The sequence below is a fragment of the Podarcis filfolensis genome (genome assembly GCF_964270895.1).
Source record: "Podarcis filfolensis genome assembly, chromosome: 10".
Lineage (NCBI taxonomy): Eukaryota > Metazoa > Chordata > Lepidosauria > Squamata > Lacertidae > Podarcis > Podarcis filfolensis.
In genome coordinates this window covers 4,531,254-4,553,176 of record NC_139612.1, presented here as the reverse complement: position 1 = coordinate 4,553,176, position 21,923 = coordinate 4,531,254, and the positions used below count along the sequence as shown (strand labels likewise).

The 21,923-nt window shown below is 44.3% G+C and overlaps 1 protein-coding gene across 2 annotated transcripts in view; it reads right to left on the bottom strand.

Moving 5' to 3' along the window:
- Positions 1 to 15,910, bottom strand: part of SEMA3C (semaphorin 3C) — a 126,737-nt gene extending 110,827 nt beyond the window's left edge. Inside the window, exons 1-2 of one of the 2 annotated variants that reach the window (XR_014539392.1) lie at positions 15,496 to 15,854; positions 10,104 to 10,245 (exon numbers count right to left, since the gene is read on the bottom strand). Coding sequence is in view for 1 of the 2 variants with exons in the window: in XM_083575137.1 (XP_083431263.1) it covers positions 10,104 to 10,206 (103 nt within the window). In the remaining variant the exon portion in view is untranslated. Of the gene's footprint in view, positions 1 to 10,103; positions 10,246 to 15,495 lie in introns of both variants that reach the window. The other variant, XM_083575137.1, reaches the window with a different exon arrangement.
- Positions 15,911 to 21,923: the final 6,013 nt, after the last annotated feature.

Sequence of the window (21,923 nt, the reverse complement as noted above, 5' to 3'; positions counted from 1 at the left end):
TCCCTGGAGCAAAGCACAGTAGCACTGCTCTTTGGATCCTAGCCTACAAGTGCATAATGTTGGATATGCAGAACAAGGGATTCTTATATAGGAAATTCATGGAGGGACCACAGATCCCCCTCCCTGCATTGCATGAATCTACCCTCCATTATGCATATGATCAGCCCTAACTGGATCAGTATAACCATGGCTTGGATCCAAAAGGGACCTGCATGAGCAAAAGGCTCTTCTGTTAATAGAAGAGACAGTCTCAGATTTCTGCTTACCCCAAGAGGACATTTGAATGAGCACTTATACAACACCAACAGCAATGCCTTTTGACCATTCGTTCAGGATGCCATAGTTAAAAATCATAATTAAGTGACTGCTCTGAAAGACTTTTTTTTTTCAAAACTCCTGCAATAATAAATTACATTGTTTACTTGTATTTTTCAACAACAAAAAATAGGAAAACGTAATCAATTTGCAGACTTATGGCACCCTCTGTAATTACAGGTAACACACAGTTCAAACCACTCTGCAGGGAATATAATACTCTCTCAGGGCTGGGCATTTCAAGTCATTAAAGATGTCTCCTACTGCAAAGTTGTACTTGGCCTGCGGTCTGATCTTTACTGCAAGATGTTCTGATCAGCAAGGGAAGGGGAAGGTCTTCAGTTCCGTTTGCATTTTCACATGAAACTACCTAATCTGCACTGCCTGAGCCAATAAGTGAATTGAAACACAGAGATAGCTCAAAAATTGCGCTTTTCCAGATTTTGTGATCCAGTTCTTCAACCAAAAACATACACCACCTGCACATTAGTGAAAATAATGTACCAAACAAATTTATATTGGGGGAAATTGCTTGCAAAAATGCTTGTGTTAGTTCAAAAATGCATATATTAGAATTCTGCACAAAAATGCATATGGGTTTTTTATTTTGTAAAGAAAAATGCAGATTGATGAACTAGGTGAACTGGACTTGAAAGTTGGAAAAATGAGAAAGCAACACTGGCAGATTTTTACACCCCCAGTACTGGTTTACAATGCCAGCTCAACAGGAATGTGTTATTTGTCACATAGAGCTGTGTTTTTTCCCTGGGATATACACAACGGCTTCTGTGGAAGTTGTCAAAATAAGCTCTGAGCTCTTCCAACATGTAGACTTTTGTGCCCAGAATGTCACCGTGAACACATCCTGCTGTGAGGCATTTATTACCAATGTTCACAGTGTAGTCAGAGTGTTTGGATATTTGGAACGCCTCTGACCTTTGCCTTTCTCCTTTAGAAGGGAAAGAGAAAGAACTATTTACCCAAGTCAGCATGGCTTTTCGCTGCAAGGCCCAGAGCCTCAGACAGGGGGAGGAAATGAAGAATTCAGAAAAGTAACCAAGGTACTTGTTTCATTGGGCTTTCTTCACATTAGTCTTCTGGTCAGGCTCAGGAATGCTATGGAAACTCTAAATTTTCTGGAACTAAACCGTAAGTTTTCCCTGAGAAAAATGACACACACACATACACACTCTTTCACTTACAATATCAGGATAGGTACTCAGGAACATAAAGCTGCAATCTAACCAGGTCCAGTGGGTTCTCCTGTTCACTGTAAGGGTCTTCAGAAGGAATTCTTAAGGGCGTATTGGTGCAAGGGGAGGTGGGCACCAAACAATGTTGAAAATGTTCTTCTATTTTATTTATAATCCCTATCCATGATGCCAGAAATTAGATCCCTGAGGAGTGACTACTTGAGCAACAGCAAGATTGTAGTTGTAAATCTGGAACCAGCATACATTACATCAGATATGGGGGAACTGGGGACCTCCAATTGTTGTTGGACAAAAACTCCCAATGTCTCTTAGGACCATCAGCCATGTTGGATGCCCTTCAGCCCCAGCCAGGAACATCTACCACCATTCTGCGCATGAGCAACCCTAGCAGGATCAGGATGGTCACGGCTTGGATCGAAAAAGGTTGAGCACAAGGGGCAGTCTCAGATTTCTGCTCACCCTTCATTTGATTTCATGCCACACACCCCATCAAGTGCAGAGAAATTTTGGTTTTTTGCACCTCTGGGGGTTGTGACGTTGCTATGAGAAAAATGAGCTGGAAAAGTTGTTCTTGCGATCCTAGCCTGCAAGTGTGTACAGGCAGACCCAAGGTGATCCCAAGCAAGTGTGCAAACATTGTGGATTTTTTTTTTAAAGGACTGACTTGATTTGGGCTAATCATGCCCATTATTATCTGAATTCGGTAAGCAGAGCTACACTAAGCACAGCGACAAAACAGCGAGAAAAGGAGCAGATTTGGGGGGGGGGATTTTCTTAGACAAAAAAGAGCTATGCGTATGGATTTTTGTACAGTCCAGTGTTCTAGAAGAAGCAAAGACAAACGAGAGGGGAAATGGTTAGAACTAAATCTCCTGGCTAGAGTTTATGTGGATTCACTTGAGCCAGCAGAAAGCCACCAAGATTTTAACCGGGGGAAAATCAGATAATTCTGAAGATGGACACTTCATGACACTGTGCACAGACAGTAACAAAGAATGGTTGTCTGAATGCACTTTAAAGACACGTCCTTAAAATTTAGATACAATTTCAATCCAAATATAAAGCTTACTCAATAAAGCAACATGCCTCGATTTAAATGTGCTTTTAAATTGACTATGTAATTTACAATATTCCCAACGAGCCATCAAAGCAAAAAGAAATGTGCATTTTTAAAAACCCTTTATTTCCTTCACAGCTCAGCATTCTGATTTCTTTTGGAAGCAACTTTAAAGGGGGGAAAAGCTTGACCACAGTCTCCCTGACCTTTTCAGCAAAGAAAAGCTGCTACTGGCTACTGGCTTGTCATCAACACAAAGTGCCCCAAATAATAAATGAATGCTTTATGAGCTGTGGGGCAACATTAGCATTACAATGCGGGATTGTTTGGGAAAGAGGTATATTACTGTTGCTCAGGGAGATAAAAGAACGTCTCTCAAGGGTGAATTAAAAAAAAGAAAAGAAATAAAGAATGATCCATGGGGGTTATATTAAATCTTTCTTTAAGATGTTGACACTTGGGAAAAGTGCTTTCCTTTGCTCAAGTGACCTTCCCCGATTTTTAATTGCTTTTAATGAAGTGAGTGGGTTGCTTGGATTTTTTGATTTTTTTAAAATGCTAGGTACAATCCAGCTGAAGCCAAGCTCTTTAAAGTTCTCTTGGTTTCAATTCAGAGTCAGTAGCATTTTTAAATGGTTGGATTGTCTCACTGTTTGCTTATTTGACAAGGATAATTGTATAAAAATGCTTTCATATATTTAGAGCTGACCTGGCAATCGTTAACTAGTTCCTGTGCAGAACAGAGAGCAAAGATAGAGAGCAGTAGGTGAAAAAGCTGCTCAAATCAAGATGTTGGGGATAAACACAAATGAAATGCAGGCTACGAAGCCGAGATCACGGGAAGGATGGTTTTTGAGTCCGCAGAACATTTGAGACTACCCTGTGTTGTTGAGGAACCAATCAGGTTCAGTCATATACAAAGGACCCAGGGTTCATATAACTTTTAATCCATCAATTTATTAATTTATTTAATCAAATTTCTACACTGCCCTTCATCCAAGGTTCACAGGGTGGTTTACAATATAAAGCACAAACATACATACCATAGCAGAAACAAAAACAATACCCCCCCCCCAGTTTTAAAAACCATAAGATTATTTAATTAGCCAAAGGGCTGGGAGGAGGAGAATATTTTTGCCTGGCATCTAAAGATATATAATGATGGAAACAGGCAAGCCTCCTTGGGGAGAGCATTCCACAAATGAGGAGCCACCACAGAAAAGGCCAATTCTTGTGTTGCCAATCTCCAGACATGGGCGAAGCTAGGGGGGTTGGGGGACAGCTGCCCCCCCAAATCTAGTAAATAAATAAGAATACTTAACTAAAAGTAGAAATAATCAGAATATTTGAAATTGAAATGCTTGCTGCGGTCACTTGGATGATGTTGTGGCGCATTCTAGCGATGCAACTGGCAGCTCAACTGAGTGATAGATTATTTTAAAATAAGGTGATTTTGTAATTTGATAAAATAAACTAGTTAAACTCAAGGGAAGTAAAAAGGAGAGTTTCTTAAAGAAAAGTATTGTACTGTACATTTGAGCAGCATGATATGACATTGTTCTCATAAACGCTGTTCTTACCATCTGGACAACATACTTTAAAAACAGCAACTTAAATTTTTCATTTTACAGGAGACACCTGCCACTTTGTGTTCCAGAGAACACCAAACATGTTTCTTTTCGAAAGTCTTTCGCAAAACTGTTAAAAGCGTCTCCCTTAACTGTTAAAAAAAGTCTCATACTCCTCTGTGAAAATGGAAAAGAAAATTGCTCTTGGATTGACATTTTCATGTACACAACTCAGATCATGTTCAAGGAAAATCTTTGAACATCACTAATAGCTCTCCTCAATTTATGGCACAGTTAAAAGAAATTCAGACTGTTCAATAGAACTCATTTTTCTTCAATTCTTCTCACCATTTTTCTTTGTCTCCGTGTGAATTATTATTATTTTTTTGAAGGATACCTATACTAAGAGTGTTTACATTATCAATATTTCTTAAGTACCAGGATGTCAACAGCTCTGTACTGGGGCCAAATAACAAGGTGAATCAGGGTTATTTCACCCCTCTCCAAGTCAAACCAGAAAATCAGTGTCCTCACAATGCCTCAAACTGGCATGTGGTTCCGTACTCTCTACTTTTCTGTACATTTTCTCTCTGTGTTTTTTCCTATGTCTCTGCATTTCTCTCCTCTAGATCCATGGGCTTTTTGCAAGGTGAAGTGGTGTAAATACTTGGTCTGGGTGATTTATGTTCCTGTTAAAGCAGCGCTTCATTTTCCTATGCTCCTAGGTCCTCTGAACCCTCCTTCATCTGAGCTCCTGAGCCCTTGGCCAGTGCCAGTGCTGAACCTGTGCACCACAATTAGGCTTGAAAGAAGTGTTATTGGCTACAGCAAAACACTTTTTCTCAAAGTTGGTTTCAGCAGGGTGGGAGCGATACTGCACTGACTGGGTGGGGAGTCCCAAGGTTTTCTCCAGGGCATCAGGACACAGGGCTGGTGATCCCTGAATTACAGCTCTGCATCTGCCCAAACTGCAGCTTGCACCAGTTCAAACCATCATAGAGTGTTCTATACAATCAATTCACACTGCCTTTGTAGCTGATCATCCACTCCTTTAAATTCTGATCACTTGGGGAAGCCTATCTTTACATATGAATGTGTTATTGCATGACGAATACACAGTTCCAAATTTTTGTGGCTGTGATTTTTCTTCCATGATAAACAAGCCCAAGTCCTCTGTGGTGTGCCAAACCTTTTTCAAAATTGAATTTCACAGATACACTAGTAACTGGGCATCCCCACTCTACTGATACCCTATACTTGTACACAGATACAGTACAGATATGCTTAAATATGCAATGACCAGCCAAATCTCTCCCCCTCCCCCCCTGAAGCCTATCTGGAAATGCTGGTACCTTGTGCATCTAGCAGAATGGACCAAAGAACTCTGCCCAGATATTTCTGTTGAGCCAACAAGATTACTAACTTGAGTTGTTAAACATGATATGCTTAAGACATAAAACTTTGCTGGTTCAGGGCAATACACTATGCAAATATAGTTCCCAGGGGCACCTACGCCAGTTGCCAGATGTCTTCTAAGTGTGCAGATGGGGATGAGGTGTCAGCGTTGGACAGGGGAAATTTGGAATCAAATCTCCACTCAGCCATGAAGCTCAGCGGGTGATCCTGGGTAGTCACAATCTCACATGATTGTTGCAAGGATAAAACGGGACCGATGAACAATGTAAAGCACCCCAGGCAGTCAACTGCCAAGCTAAAAATATACTAACTCGGCTAACTAGCTAGCAAAACAGACACACCTTGGGTTTGGGCTGAAGCAGAGACACACCATGAACACTGGCAAGAACTGCCCTCTCGTTGCCATCACAACAATGAGTCTACACAGCTCAAACGTTATGGAAAATGTAAGAGAAGAAGCTGTCATGGTGCCTAGACTTGACACCTTCAAGGTAACCTACCTTTCGCACAATGACCAGAACAAAAAAGGAGGAAACGAAGGGAAATTTGCTCTTTGCCCCTTGAAACTGTGCTTGCTGTTTGCATGTAATGAACAGAATTTATATAACAATATTGAGTTTGAAAGCATAGGAGTATATGAGGCTGCTTTACGTATACTGAGACAGACCATAGGCCCTTCCAGCTTACCACTGCCAGCCTGATCAGCAGGGGTTTGTGGTGGTACTTAAGGACATAAGACATAGGGTCTTTCCCCACTCTTTACTGTTAAAGAAGCCTTTCTCTGGACTTGTTCCCTGCAGAAAATAAAACCAAACAGGGTCAATTGTACAGCATTGTGTGGCTGCACCCTAATTTTGGAACCAGCTTCCCAGGGAGGCCTTGCAAGCATTACAGCACCCCTCTAAGCATGTTTTTAAAAGGTGAAGGTACCCCTGACCATCAGGTCCAGTCACGGACGACTCTGGGGTTGCGGCACTCATCTCGCTCTATAGGCCGAGGGAGCCGGCGTTTGTCCGCAGATCGCTTCCGGGTCATGTGGCCAGCAGCGCATGGAAACGTCATTTACCTTCCCGCTGGAGCGGTACCTATTTATGTACTTGCACATTTTTACGTGCTTTTGAACTGTTAGGTGGGCAGGAGCTGGGACCGAACGATGGGAGCTCACCCTGTTGTTGGGATTCGAACTGCTGACCTTATTGGCAAGCCCTAGGCTCTGTGGTTTAGACCACAGCGCCACCTGCATCCCTCCAAAGCATGTTTACTCAGAAGTAAATTCCTTTGCATTCAACTTAATCTCTGGTTAAGGGCATTTAGAGTTGCAGCCTGAAGCGCAAACATAACTCCCTTTTATTTTCTTGTGCATTGCAAAACTTCAAATTCCGTGATGTAATTTCCTCTTCCGTTGTCTCAGTTACCTACAGCACATTCCTATACATGATTATGCAGAAGCAAGTCCCACCATGTTAAGTGGAACCTACGTCCAGGTAAGTGCATAGGATTGCAGTCTTAGCTTTCTTTAGAAATCAGCTTAAATGTTTTGTGTCCCTGTTTTTAAGAGAAAGGCCATTTGCAGCATTTTATAAAGGGCATGCATGCATTAGCGGATGAAAACACACAAGGGTCATTTTCCCTCCACTACATTTCAAGCTGCATTTTACATTGCCGTACACCCCATCACTCAATTACCTCATTGGTTTCCCTACACCTGCAACCGCTGTAAACTCCTATTCAATGAAGCTGTCCTCTGCACATGTGCAACGGTTGTTTCAAATGGACACACCTCAGCTTCACTGCAGCTTACATTTTTTTAACCTGATGGAAGCTGCTTTGAGGGTAAGCACATCATTCAGAAGTATTTCTCAAGAAACTACAGGATACCTACGGACGGGGGCTAACGTCATTTGCACTTAGCTTCAAACACCAACAGTGGGAGCACACGGCAGCCGGAGTAAACACTAATGTGTACACAACAAAAGGAATGAAAGGAAAAGATAAATATGCATTCCTGGGTTTCATCTAGATTTTGCTATCAGCATACAAGTCAGCTGGGGTGGCAATTTTAAGCAGAGAATAATGAAGCACAAGAGCAACCTTCTAGACACTTGGATGACTGTAGCAACAGGGGAGCAAACAGCCAGTAATTAAAATGGAATGGGGGTGGCAGAGAACCTGAATGGATTGACTGACAGAAAGCCTGATCCCATTTATTCCTCTGGTGTTTCTTTCTGTTCCGTTTATTACCTCTGGATTTTCTTTTCTTTCCAAGCTGAATGACTCACACATTCATTCCACTTAACAAGTGGTTTGGATTGTATGGGCTGCTGCTACATGCGCTTGGCAGCTTGTGCTTTTAAAATTCGCCTGAATTTTGTGATCGCTGGTAATTCCTTACATGCCCCAGAAGATACACATGTAAAACAGAAATCCAAGCAGAAAGCATATTTGCTAGCCTTACGTTTTATTCACCCTGAAATGCAGGCGTTGGCAAGAAAGTCGAGAGACACCACACACCCACCCTTTTTTTTTTTTTTTTGCAGAAATACAGACAATTGACTACTCAAATGACACATGGGATCATCAGTCTATTGGCACACAGCCAACATGCTATTTGAGACCTTCTAAAGAGAATGCTTCAATGGTTAACACACAGCTAGACACTAATTATGCAGTTTTGCTCTATAAGTGGGTAAGTGACAAAAATCAACAGCAGCGTTTGGAGTCTATCCAGAATGCGCAGCAACCCAGGCTCAAAGATGATGAAAGATTCAGTTTGCATCCATGCCCAACACAATGTTGATAGGAAACTTTCATATACATGTTTCCCGACTCCACATGGACACCTGGGTCAGGATGACCCTGGCTGCCCACCAATATTAACATGCATTCAGCACGCTTTGATCATACCAGTATACTTGCTCCCAAATACACCTGATTTAGCTTCAAAGTCAAGTGAATCCATGGACATAAGGACCTGCTTTAGATCAAATGGGACCAGTGGTCCATCTACCTCAGACATCCATGGTTCACTGGTCCCAGAAAGAGCTCTTCACTGCTCTCACAAGTGGATGGGGATATTAACATTCAAACCTAACACTCCCACTTGGTTCAAGGTAAAGACACATTCCTTTCTGACAGTTCAGGATCTTTCACATTTAACATTTTGCAGTCATAAAAGTTGCCACTTCAAAAATGTGCTGGGTTTTGTACACAGATAGCTTCATTTTTCATTTCTCAAAGCATGCAAACCACATGTTGTATACATATTTCTTTTAAAAATCCTGCAAAATAAGGGCAGTCAACAGCTGTTTTGAATTCTGCATTTGTCACTGCGTCCCTTCTAGGCTTTCAGGAACAAAAGACCACATAAATGGACCAAGGAACAGCATGAACAAGGAGACCCGGGGGGTGATGACAACAGCATGAAAAACCCTTTCTAACATGGAGAAAAATATTTTTCTCTGAGCACAGGAGAGGGAGCAGCAAAAAAATTGTTTTGAACCTCCCTGGGATCTTCAGATGTATGGCAGTATACAAATTTAATAAATATTAATCATATTTATTATTAAATATATGAGGGAAACTCTCACCTCAGCTGATACAGGAGCAAATACCCAGATGCTTAGACAGTTGAGGTGATTTTAATCTCTTTTAGTATTTTAACTTTGGTGTGTTTTTAAGTATAGTTGTACATTTTTTTCTTGATTTTATCATTTTACCTTTTTGTAATCCACTTGGAGGTTGTTGTTGTTGCTTTTTACAATCAAACAGTGTATAAATGTTATGAAATAAAAACAAAATGTGCAGGTGACCCTCTTCTCCTGCCCACACACTCCAGACTTGTGATATCAGGCCAGCGGGTTTTAAGTGGCACATCAGCAACATGGTGTGCGGAAGTCATACTTAACATAACATGTAGACAAGGGGTGGTCAACATGGGGCCCTTCAGATGCTGTTGGACTCCCATCTACCCCAGCCAGCATGGCTGAAGATGGAGGATGATGGGAATTGGAGTCCAACAACATCTGGGGGCCCAGCTCCCATTTATATTCTTGGGAAGCCACTGCCAACTGCGGCTTCCTTGCATATGTGCCTTCAGTGAAACACACAGTTAATGATGTTTGCCAAGTTTGCAAATATTTTCTATTAGGGATGTGCTACTCATGCAGAGGTTTTATCATCTCAGAGGCAGCTCTACCAGCCGCTTGAAATGCCTCTATGTATATCCTCCTGAAGGCATTCCCATTTCAAAAAATAAAAGGATCCAGTGAATACTCAGGATTACATTTGTGCTAAAGTACCTTTAAACTTTTCAAAGTCAAAGAACATGCCACCCTTTAACCTAAATAACCAAGCATGCTTTATAAATGTTGGTAAGATCAGACCTAAGGCAGAACATTAAACTAAGCAGATCAAGCAAGGCAAGTTAGGAAGATGAAGCCATAATTTCCTTTCTTGCTTAGTTACTGGCGTAAAAGGAACGAAGACAATGTTCTACAATAACATTTGCCTAGGAATGTTTATCTGCTTTCTTACCATTGAATGTTAAGAACACCCTGGCCTGCGGCAGCGAAGATCCGTTTACAGTGCAAAAGAAAATAAACAGCCCAATCAGCACTTGGAGACTTAGAAATGCCATTATCTTCAGATGCAAAATGTAATATCCAAGATATGAAACCTAAAACAAAGCACAGGGAAAGAGAGAGAGAGAAAGGTCACTGGAGATTCTACGCATTTTGCAAGATACAACGTCCATAGTATGCAATGTCATTGGAAAGCATGTTTGTACCATTTTCTCTAAAATGAGAAAAGCTTGGCACAGGCAGCAGCAAAATAAAAAAGCCCTGGAAGTAAAAAAAGGGGGGGCTGCAGTAAGGATTAGTCTCAGTTTATTTCAATAAGGATGATTCCCACCTGCTGGAAAAATAATTACAGTACGTTAAATGTCAAGGCAGAGCAAATCAAGGCCAAGAGATCAGGTTTCATGAATGAAAACGTCTTGATATTTTTAGACCTCTCTTTACTGTGCTCTTTTTCAAACATATATATATATATATATATATATATATATATATATATATATATATATATATAAAGGACCTACTCTGCTTGAAGAGACCACAAAAAAACTTTGGGGTGGCGTTAGCATTCTATAAAACAAAGGACAGAAAAACGCCTCCAGGCAATGCATGCAGCCCAGTTCTGTCTGGAGAGCTGGAGCAGGATGACTAAGGGCCTCCCCCATCTTTTGCACAGGGTACAAGTGACACCTGAGAAGGCTGGAGGCAGAAGGAGAAGATTCTTGGCTGGCAGGCTGCCTTTCACCCAAAGCCTGGAACTGGCACTGAAAGCGTGCGCTCCTTTAAAGCCAACAAAAGGATGAACACAAACTTTAAGAGCAGAGAGATCATATACTCCAGACTTGTCTCTTGAGCAATCAGACATCCACTGTGGCTTTGGCAAGATCTATTATTGAACAGCTCAGCTAAAGACCAAATGTTGCTTCTGCATAAGTAACCCCATATCAGTGAAAACTGAACAGCAGAGCCATTTATCGGTGACAAGTATTCAGGCTACTATAATCCATAATCCACAATCCAGATTATGCACATTGCTGGGTAACATGCAAAATGTACATGCAGACTATACATGTTTATTGGGCGATGTACAAAACACCCTGCTGACTGGGCAGAATCCCCTATAGATACTGTCAGGTTTTGCATAGTCTCTAGCAGCTTTGATATCTACTTTCTAAACAATTATTTTACACAGTGTAGAGAAGCTACTTTGAATGAACATTATCTATTAGCTGCGTACATTTTAAAAAAGAAATACAGAGCATTTTCATCCAAAAAATAGACCATTACGGCCTGTATATATAAAACAAGGGTGCTAGTTCCTGAGGGCCCAGCCTTTTTGGGGCCCCAAAATATTTTGGGTGTGGGGTTCCAAAAAGCACTGAGGCAAAGCCAAGCATGGAGTGGCTCCAGTAGTTGTCTCCTTCTCCTCTCGCCGCAGAAGGGAAAGAGGGTCAAAGCAGCCTGTCATCCGTGGCGGTGCCAGGAGGAGGCGGAGAAGGAGCTGCCAGCCTTTGAAGCTTCACGGCCGCCACGTTCAGCTCTGCCCCCAGCTCCTGCCAATGTCCTAATGTCACACGCACGGCACTGCCCCACCCCAGTCACCCTCATAGGCTGGTACCTCTGATATAAAATATTGCATATAGCCAGGAATGGGTGGTGGTGAATGACTCATTCATGGATTTACTCATCCATGGATTTACTCTTTTGTTTGTGGGTTTTAAAACTCAAAAACTGTAAGCGAAGTAGCAAACGGACTGAAGTCATAGTGACTGCATATTAGGCTGAAGAGCAAGAAAGAAATAACTTACAGCCCTAAGAAACCGACAGAATAGATGCCACTTTGAATTCGTCACACTGGCAGCTAGCCCCTTCATTTGGGCTAGTTCACGACATCAATCAGGGGGACATTCTTTGTCACTGACAACCAGTACAGGGCATGATTAAACCTGCCTCTACGTGGTCACTGTATAACATGTGCTGCCCTCAATGCCATGTCACTGAAGCAGATCACATCCCCTGCAGATAGTACTATGAAACAGGAAATGGGTTTCTACGTATTTAGAGAAAAAGAGATGATGGCATAGAGTCTTGGGAGTCTTAGAGCAGAAGTTTTGCTCATCCATAATGCTTGATGGAAACGTCAGTATGTCAATCACTACCTCTCAACCTGATGTGCTTCACCAGTTTGTTACCAAGAAAACCCTCAAGTACACCACTCTTGAATGCAAATGCTTTTAGGACTGATATGGAAAAGGAACAGTTTTTGGCCAAGATTTTAATCACCTCTTAGAAGTGCCTCCAGCCATTTTTTCAACAGGAGCAGCTGAATAACTGCCTACCATGGTTGCCTACTGAAAGAAGGGCAGAATTGCCTGGACTCTGAACTGGCTTTATGATGCTATCAGATAGCCAACTTCCAACAGGCTGCATTCTAACTCCATGCCGCCATGCTATTATCAGACTACGTACTTGCTCCCCAACTGGTTGGGATTGCATAACTAGGAAGAAATTGTGCAGGTTTAAACAGAAAAACGATGTTGAAGATGTGCTGCAAAAGACCAAAAAAATGCTGAGGAATTTCAAGGGATGCTATAGTCCCCTTAAAACTGAGAATTTAACACCAAACATGTTTGCATGTGAAACTCTGGCAATGTTCTGGAGGACTTGCAATGCTTGGGACATTGTAGAACATGTGAATATGAAAAAGAGCCATGCTGGAACTGGCCAGTGGTCTGTCTCGTGTCTTCAGCCGGCCACTTCTCACAGCGACCACCAACTAGTGCATCCTCCTGGACGTACATGCAGGACCTGTGCAGCTCTTGCTCATTTCAAGAGGGCTTGAGCAAGAGTACTTTTTAGAATAAGGGCAGAATTGATCTCCATTTCACTCGCCACATTCCCCTTTGTAATTCACATGTATAATTCAGGCATTGTACACATAAGACCAATGTGTGAGCAGGAATTGGGGCCACACGGAGTAGCCACTCTCCTAACGTTGCACTTCGTTGTTTAAACCTGGGCAATTTCTTCCCCAACCAACTGGTGAGCAAGTACCTAGAAACTTAACAAGGGAGTCAGCCCTTTGGTCCTGAAATCAGTTGACTTTGAGGCAAAAATTACTTCGGGAACAAGCCCATTGATTTCAGTAGCGTTGTTGCAGAATGCGCTGTTTAAGTGCCCTAAGGTTTGCACCCTTTGCTGCACAGTATTAACTTCCCACTGCAGCATGCGGGAGTAGAAAGCACTCTGCACCTGCCCCTTAACACTGTGAACATTATACTCCCCAGAGTGTTGACAGCAAGCCATAAGCTTTTTATCCTCATATTACATGGATCATTCACAGCCTCCGAGTTCTACTGGGGCAAACTCAAGGAGATATATTTCCCCCCTCTGTGCACATTTAGACTTCAATGTCCTTGAAGGGAGAGAACACCTGCTTCAAAAGAACCACAGCAAATCCTTTTGCACAGCGTGGCCAAGGAGGGTGGACTGATGTGACCATGTCCAGTGCATGAGCCAGAGCAACAATTTAGGCTGCAGTCTTAATCGCCACACTTAGCAGCAAATGGGTTGGGGAGTGCGGGGGGCTGAAGCGAAAGGCTCATAATCCCACTTTCAGCCAGCAAATCGCCGTGTGCCCTCCATCATTTGAAAGGAGCGACAGGCTGCATCCAAGTGACCTGGAGAGAAATGACGCCTGACACAACCATTTCCAATTGGCAGTGACTGATGAGGACTCCCAGCGGCCCTTGGACCTGCCCATTCAAGTCAGTTAGAGTGGGATTTCTGGCACACGAAGCTGGCACACCCTCAAAATAGCCCTGTTCGTTTCCTCCCATTTTATACCTGGGGTTCAGCAAAAGCATCCATTTGGAGTGCAGGTCAAGTTTCTCACCTTACTTTCAAATAACGTTATCAGAAAAATGCACAAATATCACAAGGAAGAAAAAAATGTCTCAGTGCCAGTATTGACACGTTTTCAAAAAAAAAGGGTTCAGCTTCGTCGTAATCCCCCCCCCCCCCCCGCAAATTACTTCTGGCATATCCACTAGCTGATAGGATATCCTTCACTATTATCTTTTTGTCTTTTCTTTCTTTGGCAAGGGAAGAAAATGCTATTAAGTCCCGTTAAGATTGCTTTGTTCGACCCAAACAAATGGCCAATTACGCTGGACTTGCAAGTTTAATAGAAGCAACAGGATTAGTATTCCACGGTTGTCAAATGTATTCCTTTTCATATATTAAGGGAGGAGAGTGATGGAGTTATGCAATGCGCATTCCAATTATATTGGAAAGAAACAGTCACAACAAGTGCTCTTTCCAATTTATGTATTCTAATTTAATTTAGGATGTGTGTGACCAAATTTTACTTGTTATTTTCTATTTCAGCTTTGCTTTGCTATGCTCCACTGACGATCCCCTACGAAACCAATTTTTTAACAAACAAATAATGTGGGCAAGACTGCAATATCAGGCACAAGTTGAAACCGAATGGGGCTTACTTCTGAGTAAATATGGATAGCATCAGACTGAAGGCTGCAGTATTATAGGCATTCACTTTGGAAAAAGCCATATTTAAAGCACAGTGAGATTTACTCCTGAGTAAATATGCAAAGCACCAGTCTGCACGTGACACTGCTATGTTATTACAGCATTGTGTGCCATGTGAATTTGAGGGCGGAAACAGGATTTTTGAAATAGTCTCTTTTAAAAATTCCATTCTTTCACAGAAAACCATATCGTTTTAATTCACAAAAAGAAGCATCGCTTTTGAGCTTGTAGCCCAAGTGAGAACTTGATCTTCCCCAAAACCAAGGCAGTAAAATATTCGCATGTGTCTTAATAACGCACGATCTCTCCCGGCAAGCAGGCAGATCCTCGCAGAAGCAGAACGCCCAGGAAAAGGGAGAGCCTTCCAGATCCCAGTGCTCCTTGCTCCTTAGTTAGCAGACTAGGAGGAGGAGGACGAAGGGACCCAAGGCGCTGAAGTTCAGGCCCTGCTCTAGGGGAAGCGGAGGGGGAAACAGCAACCTTTTGCCCGCTGCTTTTGGAAAGCGTTTTACAGCTTCACTGGGAAGGCAGGTGTCATGCGCTCGCGCCGGCACTAAGGCGGGGGAGGAGAGAACTAGTCTGCGGAAGGAAGATAAAAATATTCACACATTCAGCGGCTGTGAGAAGTGTGTGTGTGTGTACAGACACACAAATATATTTACACATACACAACGCACACATTTTCTACACAAACACAATATTGGCGTCCAGTAAGAGTTTTAAAAAAATACCAATAATCAGTCATCAGTTTCCTCCTCCATTTGCCAGGCTGAAAGGGAACTTTCGACTGTACTCACCGACCCACGGAAGGATTGCGTCCTGAAGGGACACGGAGGTGCCCGGCGGTTCCGGTTTGGGGGAGCGAAAGAATACTTTTAAAAATCCCCGGGCTCTGACAGGACTTTTTCCCTTCCTGGGCTGCGCTAAGTAGAGTCCCAGCTCGTGCGCGGTGCTGAGAGAGAGGCGCGACGGGAGGAGTCGGCGCCGGATCCTGGCAGGTCCGCGGAGCCTCTTGCGCGCGGAGAACCTCGCCGGAATGGCCAGCGGCGGCGGCGGCGCGGCGCGCTGGAGGCTGCGCTTCCCCGCCCAGGACCCGCCTCACTCGCCCCGGCGCTGCCCACGAGCCTCTGCAGACTTCCCTGGCGGAGCAAATCGGCGGGCTGAGCCGGCGGGGCGCCTCGTAAAGCAACGCCCGAAGCCCCACCTACGAGGAAGGAGTCCGGGGCGCCTTGGCCGGCGGGCAGGGAAAAGCGCCAAGCCCCGGCAGAGTGGGAAGGAAGCGCAGGAGCCCCCCTTCGGGGCCGCGGGGGCTTCAGCCCTCGCAAGAAAAGGTTTGAGGGGGCCGGGACCCCACCAAGTTGAGGAGCGCTCCCATTCCAACAGTGCGCGTACACGGCATCCTGTGAAAGAGGACTGGGCCCCCACAACATTTTACTCAAGTTGGCACCCCTGGAAGGAACCCCAAGGGTCATCTAGACCAACCCCCTGCGATGCAGGAATCTCAGCGAAAGCATCCAAGACAGATGCTTAAAAACCTCCAAGGAAGGAGAGTCCACAACCCAGTGGCGTAGCGTGGGGGGTGCAGGGGGGGCCGGGCGCAACATCTGGGGGGGGCGCTCGCACTCGCAGCTCTCTGCCCCCTGCTAAAATCCACGGATTAGGGGACGCAAATTACTTGCCTTGCCCTGGGTGCTGACAACCCACGCTACGCCACTGCCACAACCTCATGAAGGAGTCTGTTCCACTGTTGAACATGTCTTACTATCAAAGTTCTTTCTGGTGTTTAGTCAGAATCTCCTTTCTTGTAACTTGAAGGGTTCGAGTCCCCCCCCCCTCCAGAGCAGGAGAAAACAAGCATGTTCCCTCTTCCATGGGACAACCCTTGATATATTTGAAGATGGCTATCATATCTCCTGACAGTCTCCTCTTTTCCATGCCATGCTAAACATTACCAGCTCCTTCAACCGTTCCTTATAAGGCTTAGATTCCAGACCCTTGATCATCTTGCTTGCCCTCCTCTGCACACTTTCCAGCTTGTCAACATCCTTCCTAAACTGTGGTGCCCAGAATTAGACACAGTATTCCAGGTGTGGTCTAACCAAGGCAGAATAGAATGGTACTATTGCATAAGATACCGCTGCTGTGCTGCAAACCCCTGCAAGTAAACCTAGAAGTAAATCCCATAGGACTTTGGGATTCCTATAGCATCCTTAGGAATGGCTTGTTTTCCATTTGTTATTAGCTCAGAGATACAGCAGGACCTTGAAAACAGACAGATTCACTTTCATCACAGACTCCCACTGATAATTGTTTTTCCCCCCAAAGAAAAGATGGCTTTGCATTCCCACCCCCATATTATTTCAAGGCTAACCTGTTGTGTTGGGACCTCTAAATAAATGTCAAGTTCAGCTTCCAGCAGCAGGCAAGCCTCTGAAAGCAAAACCACAGAGTACCGTATTTTTTGCTCCATAACACTCACTTTTTTCCTCCTAGAAAGTAAGGGGAAATGTCTGTGCGTGTTATGGAGCGAATGCCTATGGATGGTGGGGGGATCTGCTGCAGTCGTGAGCAGAGGATCCATGGTTCCCCTTCCTTCCCTCCTCCGTGGCTCGCTTTGCTCGCTTTGAAACAGCAAAGCGGGAGAAGAGCCATTGAGTGGGGAGAAGAGAGGGACAGAGAGCCTGGTTACAAAGCGTGGATCCACATGGATCCTCGGGATTTTTGCACTGGGTCACCCCAAATTCACCATCAGATCACATAGCATGTCCATGGCTACAGCTTGCACCAAAAAAATCACGCACCCACTGTTGCTTGGGGCCGCAGTGGTGCAAAAACGTGGTTACAAAGCGTAGATCCACATGGATCCTCAGGATTTTTGCATTGGGCTACCCCAAACTCACCGTCAGATCACATGTCTGTGGCCACAGCATGAACCACAAAAATCATACATCCACTGTTTCGTTTAGAATATTTTTTTTTCTTGTTTTCCTCCTCTAAAAACTATGTGCGTGTTATGGTCGGGTGCATGTTATAGAGCGAAAAATATGGTAATTAAGATGAGCCATAATGGCCAGTGTGTATACAGTAGCATGCCTCTCCTGCAGACCCTCAAGCACCTCTGCCAGCCATTCAATCCTTCAGTCAATTCGCACCTCCCAGCCATTGATTTCTGCAACCAGATGTCATTCCAAACATTTGCAAAGGACTTCCTTGGATCCAGGGCTCCGCTCCAGAACTTAATGCTATGAATGCTGGGGCTCAATCTTAGAACAAGCGAAAGAAAGAACACCACTGAGCATGTGCAGAGTGCATCTTGCCCATTTATAATCAGCAACATCCCAAGTAAGGGTCAGAATCCATAACACCGAAAAGGGTTGGACAAACATCAGTGCCATCAAAAGCTTTCAACACTTCAAAGAGTTCCCAGAACTTTGAGCAAACTCCTGCCTTCTCGCTCCAGTAGACCAAAGGGGTTAAAGTTGGTATGGGAAACCTGTTCCACTTTGGATGACATCAGACTCCCAATCCAATCAACCCCAGCCAATGTTGTTGGCATCCCTCTGTTTCATGAGACAATGGAGTGCACCTCTGGGATGAAGTCAGCACTGAAGTGACCCCCCCCCCCCCGGGCACAAGCCTAGGCAGTAGGTACGGTCCTGAGCTGCCTAGATGACACAACCTCCCTCTCGGCTTTGCTGATGTGGTCCAAAGGAAAGCAGAGCAATACACTGGGTACCAGCTTGGCTGCAGGAGTTGCCGGAAGGAGGCATGCAAGGCACCATCCAACTACCTTAGGGACTTCACTCCAGATTTGTGTAGGGTTTACTCCTCAGCTTTTTCTTCTCTCAAAGATCTCCTGCACGGCAGTGGAGGTTTAAGATCAGAGTTTTCCTTCTCCTAGATTGGCTACCTTCCCAAGTTGACCAGCTCTCGTCTGCTTCTCACTTCCCTCTACACCATGTGCAGAAACTACCTTCTTGACTGTTGGACCCAATATTGGTTTCGTCCACCCAATCCGCCAGAGCCTGTCTTCTCATGCAGGGGAAGTTCGTAACTCACTGAGGGTTTGAGACCCATCGGCTACACTCACCTGGTTTAGCCAGCCACTCGAAGCTGATTCCTGGGGAGTGACTGCTGTTGCATGCTGACAGCTTCTTGGAGCCACAGGTGAGAGCTGAGTGCAGGGTGAGGACCTAAGGTGGATCAACTACCCTAGAAGAAGCATGACATGTCCCCCACCAGAAGTACTACCCCTTCCCTAACCCCCCATGTATTCAATAGTGACTACATTAACAACTGGAGTTCAATAACATCTTGAGGGAACTATGTTGGCTACTCCAGGTTAAATAATGCCTTCTTTTACCCATGGAGATGGTCTTAGGGATGCACTAATAGGATCACTGTCAAATATTTATTTGAGTTTGGATCCAGAGAGGCTGCCCCAGAAAGTCCCTGACAAACTAGGGGAAAACTAGGCTTTATTTCCCCTGGGTTAAAGATCCAGTTTGGCACACACCTCAAGCACATTTGCACACACACACACACAGAGAGAGGGGGGGCTGGGAGCCTCAATGGCACCCCCCTGGAGGCTTCACCCAGGGGAAAAAAACCCAGCTAGCCCCCTCTGCCCATAGCTATGGCACGGATTGAAGGTTCTGGTTTGTTTGCAGGGAGGTTATGTAACAATGAGGACTCATCTTGATTTGCTTAAATTATTAGTCATTCATTCATCCCAGATTTTTTAATGCATTTCTCTCTCACTTTCCTAGTTGCAAAAAACTCTTTTCTTTATCTCAAGCAGATATGTTGTGCTATGATGACGGAGTGCTTTACTCCACTTAATCACACAAAGCTAAATTTCCTGGTATGCATGTGAATCCCTCTCACAAAATACTGACATGCTGGAGGTGTGCTCAGTGGGGAAAGAAAGGCACCGCACATGCTTAGAGGCACTCCAGTCTTTCCTGATTTTTCCTGGGAAAATGTTATTGCAAGGAGGGGTTGGGGCTAAAATCTGGTGAGCCTTGATTCAGATTAATGACTGTGGGGCAAGAGGAGGGGACATGGAGCATCACAGTCCATTTGTTGTCTCTGGAGCTCATATCTCTGTGATTCTCCTGCGACTCTAAACAATAAATCTGTTCTGTACTACATTTGTGAGAGCCGTTGTCTCCTTGGCAATATTTTCTTCCCAAGTCTCTGGAAAGTGAAAACACATACTTCAATGGCATGCCAAGTTAGATAAGTATTGCCAAAGTAGAAAGGGACAGGCCCTCAGTCCTCCCAAAGCTTGCTCACTCCTTCGCTTGGCTACAGTGCTTGAGATTGTGGGCTTATCATTGCTTGCCTCAAAAGAGCAGAGCAAATTCCCCAGGCATCAAAAGCCATCAGAGTGCTAAGAAAAATTTAATCTTGCACTAAGTGTTTCTCTTCTCTCACACTTTTACAGAGGTAGTAAGAGAGAAAATCCTAGCATGGCCAATTTCATGAAAAGCCAACGTAATGGGGACATACCCTGGATTTTCTCATTAGGAAGAGCTTCATGCCTGCCTTCTATTAAATGCTTGAGATGAGATATCCCCCCATCAGTACAAAGGAAGGACAAGGCTTCAATATATTATGATCCAGTAGATGTCACTATACTGTGAAGAGAGGGTAGATGAAGTAAAGCTGTGCTTGCATGCAGAGAGCAAATCTCAAACCTGGTGTTGACTGTTTTTTTAAAGTGACTTTTATCTGTAAAACTTTCATTTGTGTGTTTGTGTATCCAGGGTGCATACAGGATGGAACAGGATTCCTAAGCATTTCAGAGATTCCAAGGCCCTTTGATACCCTTTGGTCTTAGGAAACTGTGTTATACAGAGTCAGACCAGTGATCCATCTAGCTCAATATTGTCTGCATTGGCAGAAGGTGTCCAGTTGTCTTGCAGCCCTACTTGATGATGCCAGGGATTGAACTTTGAATCTTCTGAATGCAAAACAGATACACTACCAATGAACTATGACCTTTCCGCATCGGTTCTAAATGTTCTGCTTCTTTGTTGAGTGGTGACCATGTCAGAACTCTATGGACACTTTTCTGGATCCCAGCTGGAGACATACCAGACCAAGGATGCAGAGGGGGCAGCACTAGCATTTATGCGCACAGCACAAGAAGTGAAGGAAGTCTTCCAGGTACATTTTGTTTTTCCAGCTCTCACAAGGAGCTGGAGCATTTCTGTTGTAGCAGAGGATGGGAGGTGCTGATCCTATGCATTGCATAGCATCCTTTGGCCTTCTGTGGGGTCAGAGAACTTCACCCTCTCGCTATAGATATAGAGGACAGGGCCCCTACTATACCGCTTAAGGGTGTCGTCTTCTTCACTCTTCTGCTTAAGTGGAAGGTCTGAACTTTCCTAAAGATGATTGCAGTGGCAGAAGGGCTTGCTCAACCCCTAAAGCTCCTTTTTGAACATGAGAAGTTAAGGGAGACAAAAGGAAGAGCAGCTGCAGCAGAAAAAGTGGGAGAGGGTAAGGGTAAAAGTGACTTGAGCACACACACACCCCTTCCCTGCCCTCCATCTGACACATCATGGTCTTTTACCCACTGGTGGGGTGCCATCGTGGCTGCCCCTCCTGCCCGTGCTGGGTGCCACGCCCCTGCAACCGGCATGCCACACCCCCAAGACGCCCGCCAGCCCCGGCCCCGCCTGCTCTCCGCCCCCCAGTGCCAGAGCATGAAGCTCCGCCACTGCTTTTACCTACTTATAAAAAGAGTTAAAGCTGACTGTGCTCTCATAATCACAGATCAAAATAAAGCTCACCTCTCTCTGAAGTTATCACAAATTTCCATAAAAAAGCTTCTTTCTAATGTCAGCCAGTTATCTTACATTAACTGACTGCTGTTTGTATTTTTGGTCATAATGTTACATGCAATTTGAACAGAGAATGCAATTTGAACAGAGAATGCATTCATGTGGACATCCTGTTGCTTTCAAAGTAGCCATTTGTGGCTGGCAACATACCTAGGAGAGATTTCTGGAGGCTGGTCAGTTCACTCGTGCACATTACTTGATTACTCAATATTTCATTGCTGAGCATGTGAATTGACTCCACTGAAAGCCCAAAGCTGGAGGTAGTGTGAGATAATGTGAAAATTATAGGCATCCGTACATGCAAGTCACAGCTTGATACAGCCATCACCTATCAAGCAATAACCATTGGTGTGTGAACCAGCCCCTGCAAA